The following is an 11443-nucleotide window of genomic DNA, read 5'->3' on the forward strand; positions in this document are numbered from 1 at the left end:
AATTTAAATGTCATTAGTTCTAGGGTGCCTGGGTGGCTCAGTCAGTTAAACGTCTGACTCTTGGTTTCAGCTCAGGTCATGAACTCACGGTTTGTGGGTTCGAGCCCTGCATCGGGCTCTGCACTAATGGCATGGAGATTGGAATTCTCTCTCCCTCTCTCTGCACCTCCCTGCTCTCTCTCTCTCAAAATAAACATTAAAAAAAAAAAAGTGTCATTAGTTCCAAGGTGGAGAAACCCTGCCCTAGGGCTAAGGAGATCTTCATAAGCTTATTGGACTTGGGTAAGGTTTGGGTCAGGTAGTGCTTTGGGGGGAAAGGAGATCCTTGTTGGAAATGCCAGGGAACAGCGGAGCCAGTCACTCTGCAACCACAGAAAGGGCCGCAGGATAACTCCTTCCTCGGTATCAAAGACCAAACAAAGGGGAACAGAGAAAGAAACAAAGAAAACGGAGCCAGCTTCTTTATATGTGTTATATTTTTCATTAATAAATAGGTTTTCTTCTTTAAACACAGAACATATAACAGATTGAAACACTCCCCCCTCCCCCCAATTCCAAAGACAAGAGTCTATAAAACAAATGCCAGCTGTACTGCCCTAAGGGCAGAAAAAGTCTGGTGACCCCCACCCAGCCCTGCCCCCTGCAGCACCACCACCCCCACACTGCAAGAGAAGGGGGTCTGGGGCTTCTCCCCTGGACCCTGGGGACTTAGGTGAGAAGCATATGAATGTATGATGTCACCTCTCCATGAGGCATGGGCTATGCAAAGATGAGGTTTCCTTCTCATTGGCTCTGACCAGCTCCTGCCCTTCTCATTTCAGTTATGAAGCACCTGGGCTCAGCTCCCAAGGGAGCTGCCTCTTGGCTTCCCCGCTCCACTCCTCTGCGGCCTCCTCAGAGGGGACGGGAAGGGCTCAGGGACCCCTCCCATCCCCTGGCCCGCATGGAAGCGCTGTGGAAGAGGCATGATGCTGAAGGTGAGGCTCCTATAGGCCCCCAAGCTCATGAGGCCAGCATGCCCCCCACACCCCCACACCTTTCCTTCCTCTGGAGCAGGGGACACTGGGGCAGCCGCCCCCACCACAACCTAGTGCCTGGCTTGGGGTGTGATGGTTCTTTCTCAGTGTCAGGTCCTCAAGCCGGGCCTGGCTCTTTCCTCGTCCCATTCCTGTCTCCTTCCAAGCCCTCACCGTGGCTGTCTGAAAAACTCGTGTCCAGTGTCCTAAATTGTCCCGTCCTCCCTCTCCCCGTGCCTCTGCAACCCAAGGGAGGAAGTGGGAGGTTGCCTCCCCTCTCCAACCCCCACTTCACATAATGGAACAGCTTTTGGCCTTTTCCTTCTTGAAGGTAGAAGAGATGAGTTCGGAACGACTGGGGAGGTGAAGCAGTCGCTTGGAGAGGCTTCGGACAGGGCTCTTGGGGGGCACTGGGCTGGGCTTGTTCAGACACACCATGGACGCTGTCCGGAAGATGCTGTGGATACTCTTTTCTGAGGTAAAAGCCGAGCCTTCCAGGTAGATTTCTGCACCCAGCTGCTTGGCTATTGCACAGCCCTGCAGAGGGGGTGAGGTCATGAATGCAATCGTCCAAAATGGCTCTGAAACCCTGCCTTCTGTGCTTAGTGGTACTCCCCAGGGCTACTCCGGATGGGACCCAACAGCCAGTCTCCCATCACCACCCTCTGCTGATTATTTTCCACAGGTACCTGTAACACTTTTAAAACCATATGGATACCAGACCAAGTAAATCTTGCGGTAGCGCCTAGGCATTGATATGTTTTTTTAAATATATATATATTTTTTAACGTTTTATTTATTTTTGAGACAGGGAGAGACAGAGCATGAACAGGGGAGGGTCAGAGAGAGGGAGACACAGAATCTGAAACAGGCTCCAGGCTCTGAGCTGTCAGCACAGAGCCCGACGCAGGGCTCGAACTCACGGACCTCGAGATCGTGACCTGAGCCGAAGTCGGCCGCTTAACCGACTGAGCCACCCAGGCATCCCGGCATTGATATTTTTAAGAGCTCCCCAGATGATTCTAATGTGAACCACTGGTTTGAAAGAAATGGTCCTGTGTTCCCAAGTGCAAAAGAAATTATCCAGGGGCGACTGGGCGGCTCAGTCAGTTAAGTCTCCGACTCTTGATCTTTGCTCAGGTCATGATTTCATGGCTCATGAGATCAAGCCCTGTTTCAGGCTCTGTGCAGAGCCTGCTTGTGATTCTCTCTCTCTCTCTCTCTCTCTCTCTCTCTCTCTCCCTCTGTCCCTACCCTCCTCTCTCTCTCTCTCTCAAAATAAATAAAATAAACTTAGAAAAGAAAATATCCAGGAATATCATTAAAAACGCAATTTCTTCTTTTTTAAGATTTTTTTTTTTTAAGTAATCTCTACACCCAACGTGGGGCTTGAACCCACAACCTTGAGATCAAGAGGCGCGTGCTGGGGTGCCTGGGTGGCTCAGTCGGTTAAGCATCCGACTTCCACTCAGGTAATGATCTCGCAGTTTGTGAGTTCGAGCCCCGTGTCGGGCTCTGTGCTGACAGCTCGGAGCCTGGTGCCTGCTTCGGATTCTGTGTCTCCTTCTTCCTCTGCCCCTCCCCCACTTGTGCTCTGTCTCCCTCTGTCTATCAAAAATAAATAAAATACAAAAAAAAAAAAAAAAAAAAATTCAAATGCTCCACTGACCGAGCCAGGCAGGTGCTCCCAAAACACAGTTTCTGTATCTTTCTCCCAGAGTGACTCTATAGGTATGTTGTCGGGAATTCTAACAGGCACCTCTAGTGATTCTAATGTAGGTGGTCAACAAAAAAAAAAATCTGAGAAATACTAGTACACACAGGAATGACTCATCTGCCAACCTATAGCATAAATCGGGGTAAGTAGTTACCTGCCACCTCTATTTAGGTGACTGATCTGCTGATCACAGATGGCCCCCCAGGATACCAATCTCCCTTGCCGCAGAGAGAGTTTGAGCAAGGGCTATATTTCAAGTCCTTCGCCTATAGCTTTCTCCACCCCACCTTTAACACATGCATGCTCATAGACACACACACACACACACACACACACACACACCTGCTCGTAGGAGATAGGTGCCTGTTTCTGGTGGGACAGCTCCATCAGTGTGCTCAGGTCTGTTCGCAGGTCTGTCTTGCAGCCAATAAGCAAAACGCGGGTGCTAGGACAATAGTCCAGGATTTCTGTCCTCCACTGAAGAGCCATGTAAGAAGGGAAGGGGGAAGGAGGAAGGAAGAGTCAGTGGCTAACCTGCAGAAACCCAGTTGGCAACATCACACACACCATCCAGCTTATCGGCAGCCCAGCCCTCCCTGAGTCACAGCATCACCAATGCACTAATTACATCATCTTCCTGTGAGGCCTTTGGGGCCACAGGAGTGCTGACCCAAGAGCCTGTCCCCTCATTCAACAGCCCGGTTCACAGGGGCAGAATCTCCTCCCACTTTCTGCCAAGCATCTGGGGCCTGGATCTGGCCCCTCAACCCAGTCAAAGAGCTTCACGAGACCAGAAAGCCAGGAGGGATCGGGAGGAAACCAACCAGTCTCTTCCCAAGAAAAGGAAATAATCCCAAAGTATCCTGGGAAGTAGTCCCACAGGGTATTCTGAGACGCTTCGGTATGGGCAGTCTCTGCCACCCAAACCAGGTGTTTCCTACCAGCATTTCTGCTCACACCTGCCTGCCTTGCCCAGTCCCACTGGGCCTGGGATCAAGGTCTATAGACACTGCCTCCAAAAGACCCTACCTCCAACCCTCAAACCCTATCACTGAAAGGTTCTGACTCTCAGTCCTTCACCTCCTGAGTCTTTAATACCACCCTCCCTTGCTGGGCCTTGGCAGAGCAGTATAGGATATGGCAAAGCCAGGAGGCAGAGTGGGGAGAGATCTGGGTTCCAGTCCCAGAGCTGTAGCAAATGGTTATGGTTTCGGGAAAATCTCTTCCTTCCCTGGCCTCAGTTTCTTCCTGCTCCAGAAGAGGGGATTGGACAACGAGGTCCCCAAGATTCTTTCTTGTTCTCAAGCTGAGTTAGAGATTGCAGTTATCCAGACTTACCTTCTTGAGTGCACTATCCACTGTCTCCGGTCGGCTGATATCAAAGCATAGTAATACTGCATCTGAGTCGCTATAGCAGAGTGGACGGACGTTGTCATAGTAGGGAGATCCTGGTATGGAGGAGAAAGAGCTGATGGTGACATTTCCCCTTCCCTACAGGCTTAGGCCCAGAGAGACCCGGGAATACCATTCTTGGCCCTTAGGTTAGTTGGCCCCACCCATCTCCCAGGGGAACATGCTACAGCCTGGAAGCTTGGGACCTGACCACCTGCCAGAAAGCAGTACAAAAAAAAATCATTTCCTTAGCCCTGAAAAGGGGAAAGGGGGAAATAAAAGGGAGGAGGGGTGGGTAGAATAGAATTTGGATCTCCTACAGGGCGCTTAATTTAAGGTCTACCATTTTTCTGAATCCCAGAGGAGGATACTCCCACCCCTGCAGAGACCAGGGCTTGTGTAAGGTCTCTTTTTTAGAGTCTGCCTGCTGCCCTACGTCTGCTCCTTGCTTCTGCTCCAGGGTCTCCCCAAAGGAAAAACAAACCTGCCTGTTACATAACTGGCTGCCCTGCTTCTTTGCCATGGGGTCAGAACTCTAGGAGGCTGGCAGGAGAGGAAGAATATCATGAATTCATTGCCCTACTCCTCCCTGCAAAAAGCTGCAGCCCCTATCCCCCAAGATCTCAGGGAGGCAGTTTCAAAGATAGTAGCACCAAAGGCTAGGGATTTAGAGGCTCGAGGAAGGGTCCTTCACTGGGAGAGCAGCAGGCATTGCAGACCCAGGTGGTCCAGTATGGGAGAATGCTAGGGGCTCAGCCTGCCCCCCTCCACCCTGGGGAAGGAACAGTAGCAGATTTGGAACTCAGACAATCCGTGCTCAGAATAGCAAGCAGCCCCTCTCCCTGCACCACAATCGCCATGGAAACTGGGGGGAATCCAAGCTGGGGTAGGGGGTTGGTCGTTTAAAAAAAAAAAAAAAAAGAGTAAAGAGGAGTTGCAATAACTGTGGCCCTTCAGCAATCTGCCCCCATCCCTGGTCTGAGGTGGGGTCTTAGCACCGCAGCACCGAGCAAAGGGAGCACTGCAGCAGTGGGGAAGGGGGAGGGGAGGGGAGGAGGCCTCCATTCTGGCTCCAGGCAACCCCCCTCCCCTAAAACCAGCAAGTGAGTAACGGGAACAGGTTCGACCCTGGCCCCTCGGTTAGGAGGGCCCATCGCACACACCCCTACCGCTTCCTCCTTCTTTGTGGGCACCTAATTTGAAGAAAGGAGTTTGAGGATGACTGATAGCCTGCATCCTTTCTGAAATTGGAGGGTGGGCATGTGACACAGGGAACTGACACCACTTTGCTGACTTGCCATTATCCGGACTGGGATTCAAGAGCTGCATTCCACCGGGGGGGGGGGGGGGAGCATTTGGGGGCAGTGGTAGTAAAAAGAGATGAGCCGCAGTGAAATTCTGTGAAGACTGAGAGGTGGACAGGGGACAGCAGACGAAATCCCATATATCACGTAGCCAAGCTGCATTCTAGTCGGATCCAGCCAGCATAGCACAGTCCACGATAACCAGAACCCTGCCTCCCAACCCCTGGTGCTGCAACGGAGGAAAGCATACCAGGTGGAGGAATTTTTGTCTTGCTCTGTTTTGGGGAGGGGGGGAGGCATGAGGAGATCTCATTTTCTGTTTACCCGTCCCCTACCCCCAATCTTTTCAGACCTCAAAACTGGATCATGGGAACAACAGCTCTTTGAGGAGTAGGATGGCATATTTATTATATGTAACAGGAAAGCCCTAGTGGCTTACACAGTTCCTCTTTAAACTCAGCCTGAATATCCATTTTTAGAGAGTGGATTTTATTTTCTTTCTGTTATTCCTGGCTTTTAGTCCTTAATTAGGACTCTGAGCCCAGTCTATTAAAAAAGAATTGGGGTAAAGGAGATAATGAGCAGGGATCAGAATCAAAGCAAAGGACAGCCTAGCACCGAGGGGTTAGGGTTGGGAGGCTGAAAAATATTGTTTTCTATATTCCAGAAAGACTGGGCATCTTCTACCTCAGCCCAGTATGGGGGCGGGGGCGGGGGGGGGACTGTCACAGCCACCCCTCCTCCCTGCCACTATCTACAACCTGACTGTGCCCCATATTAAAGCCATCTCCCCCACCCTCCAAAACATCGATGATGCATCGCTTCATCCCTGAGCCGCAGCAGTATGACAAGTGGAACGGAGCTGCGGCAGGCGGACAGCAGTGACCCAAGATGGAATGCAGGAGAGAAAACTGAGTCAGGAGCAATATTCCCCCAAAGCAGGCTTGTCTCCCGGCCTCAACCACCACTGCCTCCAGCAGCACTGACTCCTGTCTCTCATTTGGCTTTGCTCTGGGGCAGTAAAGGCAGTGGGGGCGGGGGGGGGGGGGTGGTTGGTGGGGGGTAGGGGTAGAGAACAGGGAGTGGAAATGGAGAAGCCCTATCTGACAACACCCCAGGTGTAGTCAAGGTTCATTCATCTCGCCATCCCGGCCCTCTGAAGGAAGGAGCTAGACCCAGAGAAGTGGCTTCTGGGGCTCATCCACTCTGCACCCCTGGACCAGCCAACCAAGCAATCTTCAGGTCCCCTTCTGTCAGTTTCCTGGCCAGTATCATACATACTCCTTCTCCCCACCAAAGAGGGAAACAATTTCCTAAGAGAGCAGCTGTAGCAGACCAGTGGAGGTGGGAAGGGGGCATTTAGGGTTGGCAGTCTTACCTGAGGTGTCCCAGAGACTGAGCTCCACCCTCTGTTCCTCTGTCTCCAAGCAGGCTGTGTAATTCTCAAACACGGTGGGCACATATGTCTGTGAAAAGAGAGGAACCAGTCACACCCTGGGTGCCCCTACCCTCATAAGCCTCTGATCAGTGCTGGCTACACAAGAAGCCACTCACCCTAGTGAGACACTAAAGTGGCAGGGGATAAGGGGCGGGGAGGGGGGATACCTGGGGCAGGAGGGACCACATGGGTCCGGAAGGAGAGGAGCGTAGAGGCACAGGCACTTTGCTCCATGGAAGAAAGAAAGCTGAATGACTTCCAGCCAGGGACAAGCCCCCCATATCCCACATGGTCAGGGAGGCAGACACACAGATTTCTCACAGCTCCAGACTTGTCTGTCTCCCAATTTCAGAGACACAAGCCAATTCGAGCTCTGTATCTTCTCCCACAAGCCCCTCGGACCAGCAGGGCAGCCGAAGCCCGCCTGCGGACATGCTCGCAGAACCTTTGAGGATGGGATGAGGAGACCGGCAGGTATTACGTCAAGGAGAAACCCCAGACTCTGAAATGCCTCCAGTTCCCTCTCCCGAGCGAGCCGACTCCAGGTCGAAGGGAGGTAGGAAGGCATCTGATCGGGGCCTGTGGGTGAAGAGGTGAGGAGGGGCCAGCCAGCGCGGCGGCAGAAGTGGAACAGGTCTCAGGGGAAGCTAAGGCAGCGCGGTCCTCCGGCCGGGCGCCTGAGGATGGAGCAGGCTGGGGTGGCGTAAGCGGCGGGCGGCTAGCTCCCCCGGGCAGGTGGGAGCCTGGCCGCGGGGAAGACAGGCGGGCAAGGAGAAACGCTGGCCAGCAGGCGGGCAGCTCACCTCGGGATAGCAGTCCTTCGCTAACACCTGTAACATCGCTGTCTTCCCGCACTGCACATCCCCCACCAGAACCAGCTTACATCTGGCCACGACTGGCTGGGGGGGCCGTCTCTCCTTCATGACCGTAGCCTCCGCGGGACTTGGACTCCGATTCAGAGAGGAGAGGGTTGCGCCAGGGGCCTCTCAGCACAAAAACCCGGCCGGCTTCCTCGCCGCTCTCCGAATGGAAACGAGGCCGGCACAGCCACCTTATATCTCCCAGGCTGGGCCAATCGCAAGAGGAGGCGGGCTCTGTCAAGGCCAATCCCTGAGGTGGGATCCCCTCCAGCAGCCAATGGTGGGGAAATCTGAGTCAGTGCCCTCTTCTTCCCTTCCCTTTCCCTTAAAGCTGCACCGTTGCTTCCTCTGCAAGGGGATTCCCACGCTGTTTGCATTTGTATTAGGAAGGGGGAGGGGACGTGAAGCAAAATTAATGGTCTTGAGTGTCCATCAATTAGTGTCAAAAGCAAACTGGCCATGAAGGCAGAAAATGAGGTCAGGCTGGCATTGTCCCAAGAGAAAAGCAGGATCTGCCCCAACTATAGACAGGTGGCACCCGGGGTAGGGGGTGGGACGGTGGCCCCCCAGATCTCTGATCTCTTTGTTCCATCTAATACCAGTCCAAACCACTTCTGGCTTCCTCTCCCAGAGGCTCCTGCTATACTTCTTTATCAGCTCCTGCTGTACCCCTTTCAATGCCCAAGTCTAGAATCACCTTCAAATAAATAGATAGATAGATAGATAGATAGATAGATAGGTCTTCTTGCATCATCTGGAAAAAAACCACACAGTTCCTGACCCAGAGATGGACAGAGAGAAAGGAATGAGGGAGTCTGGCAAGTGGGGATGAGAAAGAGGAGACTAAAGCAAACAAAGTCTCTGTCTGTTGGGGCAGATAACCTCTCACCCCATGCCAGGCAGGAGCTGCTTAAGGGTGTTTGTTCTGCCGCCTGGGTTCAGCTTCCTGGATGAATCAGGCACAGGTCCAGTTCTAGGTTGACACTTACTAATGCCGACATGCTGTGTGTCACCTGGTTAAAGTTCAGACTGGAAGACTGGGCCTGGGACTTTGGATCAGCAGGCTGGAGGGCAACCCAAGGTTGTGATGAGCTAATGACTGCCTCTGGGCCCTGCCCCTCGCTAGACAGGACCATGGGGTATGCACAGCTCAAACTGCCCACTGATCATTCAGGAACCAAGATGGCCTAAAGAAGACCTTCTGGGGATCAGGGTTTGGAGCAAAGCTGATCTTGGGCAAAAATGAGGGCACCCCAGAGTTTATCTTTAGGTCTCTTACCCTTGTCAAGCTCAGCACCTCTGGAGCATGCCTGGATCTTGTTCTGTCTGAGCTTTACCTTCATTGGTGCCCAACCCAGGATTATTTTCCCTGTTCTAAAGGATGTTTAAAAACACTTCCCAGACCCAAAGGGACAGATTTCTAAGAGCGAAATCCCCAGTGCTCACTATAGACAGGGGATGGATGGTATTTTGAGAAGGCAGCCTACCCAGTGTGCCCCTCATCAAATCCTGTGCCATCCAGGCCCAAATTATTTGTCTGAGGGCTCTGGGGCTAAGGCCTGCACTGTCCTCTACCCATCTCCTAGGGCTCCCCCTTCCAGGGGCCAAGGATCACCTAAAGGAATCTCCAGAGTAGTAAGAGTTACCTAGGTGCCACCATAGCCTCCTCTCCCAGGAACTCTGGAATTTTTTCCCTGAGACCTCATGCTCAGCCCTCAGATAATCCGTCTGTAGATTGTGTCCTCTTCTTGCCCTTTTCGGCCACCTGACAGCTTCTCTGAACTGCTCATAAGTACGGTTTGGGAGAGTTCCAGGAACAGCTGTAAGATCCCAGACTGCCTCAACCTGGAGTCCTTTCCCTCAACCTGACCTTTTCTTCCTCTTCCCCACCGTCAGGCTCATCTGGACTCAGCTCTGGAGGCCTCCGTGGGGTTCCTATACATCGTCTTAACCCTTAACTTGGTTCCCTCCAATGGTAGTCCCAAAGGCTTTAGCCCTCTCTCTCCATGTTCTCTACCAGCCTCCCCGCTATATACCCTCTCCACCAGCCACTCCAAAGAGCCATTCAGTGTAAGTAAAAACTGTTCCTGCCATGCAAACAGCTTTCTCTGGCTTCTAACAAGATTGCTATTCTTGAGCTCCTCTGAGAGAGAAACTCCGGGAGCTGGCGCTAACACTGATTCTTCCCTGGGTGACTGACTGCATGTCAGGGTATGGCAGCGGAAAGCCTGAGCTGTGAGACCAAGCAGCCGCCATTGTGGTGGATTCTCAAGATGTGTATGAAGATATTTTGTGGGTCACTTGGTTATGAGCTGTGGTGGGAAAAGTGACGTGTGTGTGTGTGTGTGTGTGTTAGGTCAGAAGGCAGCGTGGCAACATGAACAGAGGATGGAGCCAAAGTTCAGCAGGTCTGGGTTTTGGACCCTGCTCTGCCCTTAACAAGCTGTTAGGACATTTGCGTAAGTCACTTCCTCTCTGGGCCCCTGTTTCTTTAAATGTAATGTGAGTGATTTGGACTGGAGAAAGGGTCTTTAGTCTTCCTTCCTTCCTTCCTTCCTCCTTCCTTCCTTTCCTTCCTTCCTTCCTTCATCTTTCTTTTTCTTTCTTTTCTTTCTTTCTTTCTTTCTTTCTTTCTTTCTTTCTTTCTTTCCAGCAGTTAGATTCCTTCCCCTAAGTTTGTTTAAACCTCTTCCGAGTGTCTTCATGTAAAAATCCATAGCCAGAGTAATAAACTTACAAGGTGGTTCTTTCCTATCAAGACCAGAAAATTTTAAAACAAGGTTACACTTGAAAACCTTATCCTAACGTGGAAGAAGCCAGGTGCAAAAGACCACATATTGTCTGATTCCATTTGTGTGAAATGTCCAGAATAGATGGACCAAAGAAACAGAAAATAGGTGAGCAGCTGCCTGGGTCTGTCAGGATTGGGGGAATGGGGAGTGACTGCTAATGGATACAAGGTGGTGATGGGGATGATGGGGGGTAATACAAGGAGGAGATTGGGGATGGTGGGCGTTGATATGAGGTGGTGATGGGGGTGATGGGGGGTGACATGAGGAGTGATGGGGGTGATGGAGATAATATGAGGAGGTGATTGAGGGTGATATGAGGTGGTGACAGGGGGGTGACACGGTGATTGGGGGTGATATGAAGTAGTGATGGGGGTGATGGGGATGATAGGGGGTGATATGAGGTGGTGATGGGGGTGATTGAGGGGGTGATGGGGGGTGATGAGTGATACCAGGTGGTGATGGGAGGTGATGGGAGTTGATACGAGGTGGTGATTGGGGGTGATGAAAAGCTTCTAAATTTGATTGGGTGATAGTTGTACAATTCTGCGAATATACTAAAAACCACTGAATTATACGGTTTAAATTGGTGACTTGTCTGGTGTTTGAATTATATCTTGATACATCTGTGACTTGAAAAAATAAGGTTATAATTCCAAATCTTATTTATGTAGTCTCCTTTGACTTTTTTTTAAAGCTTTTTTGTGAGTGTGGAAATATTCAAACATGTAAAAAGGGAGAAAGAATAATACAACAAGCCCCTATGCGTCTGTCACTAAACTTCAATAATTATCAACATAATCTTATTTATCTATGCCCTCCATCCACTTCTCCCACTACAACTTCTATACTGGATGATTTCCAAACACATGATATCATGTCATTTAAAAAAATTTTTTTTTACATTTATTTATTTTTGAGAAACAG

General features: G+C 51.2%; 1 protein-coding gene across 1 annotated transcript; it reads right to left on the reverse strand.

The window, feature by feature from the left end:
- Positions 1-462: 462 nt before the first annotated feature.
- Positions 463-7912, reverse strand: RND1 (Rho family GTPase 1). Its single transcript, XM_060657778.2, has 5 exons — positions 7671-7912; positions 6808-6895; positions 4072-4181; positions 3076-3210; positions 463-1553 (listed from the first exon to the last, which is right to left on the reverse strand). The coding sequence occupies exons 1-5, from the start codon at positions 7788-7790 to the stop codon at positions 1308-1310; spliced, it is 699 nt and encodes a 232-aa protein (XP_060513761.1). The 5' UTR covers positions 7791-7912; the 3' UTR covers positions 463-1307.
- Positions 7913-11443: the final 3531 nt, after the last annotated feature.

Source organism: Panthera onca, chromosome B4 (assembly GCF_046562875.1).
Source record: "Panthera onca isolate mPanOnc1 chromosome B4, mPanOnc1 haplotype 2, whole genome shotgun sequence".
Classification (NCBI taxonomy): domain Eukaryota; kingdom Metazoa; phylum Chordata; class Mammalia; order Carnivora; family Felidae; genus Panthera; species Panthera onca.

Bases quoted from the DNA above. Each gene is read 5' to 3' on its own strand.
- RND1 (XM_060657778.2), bottom strand. From the start codon at position 7,790: ATGAAGGAGAGACGGCCCCCCCAGCCAGTCGTGGCCAGATGTAAGCTG. The intron at 6,896-7,670 runs GTGAGCTGCCCG...CTCTTTTCACAG, and splicing joins CGAAGGACTGCTATCCCGAG to ACATATGTGCCCACCGTGTT. The intron at 4,182-6,807 runs GTAAGACTGCCA...CCTCCATACCAG, and splicing joins CAGTCTCTGGGACACCTCAG to GATCTCCCTACTATGACAAC.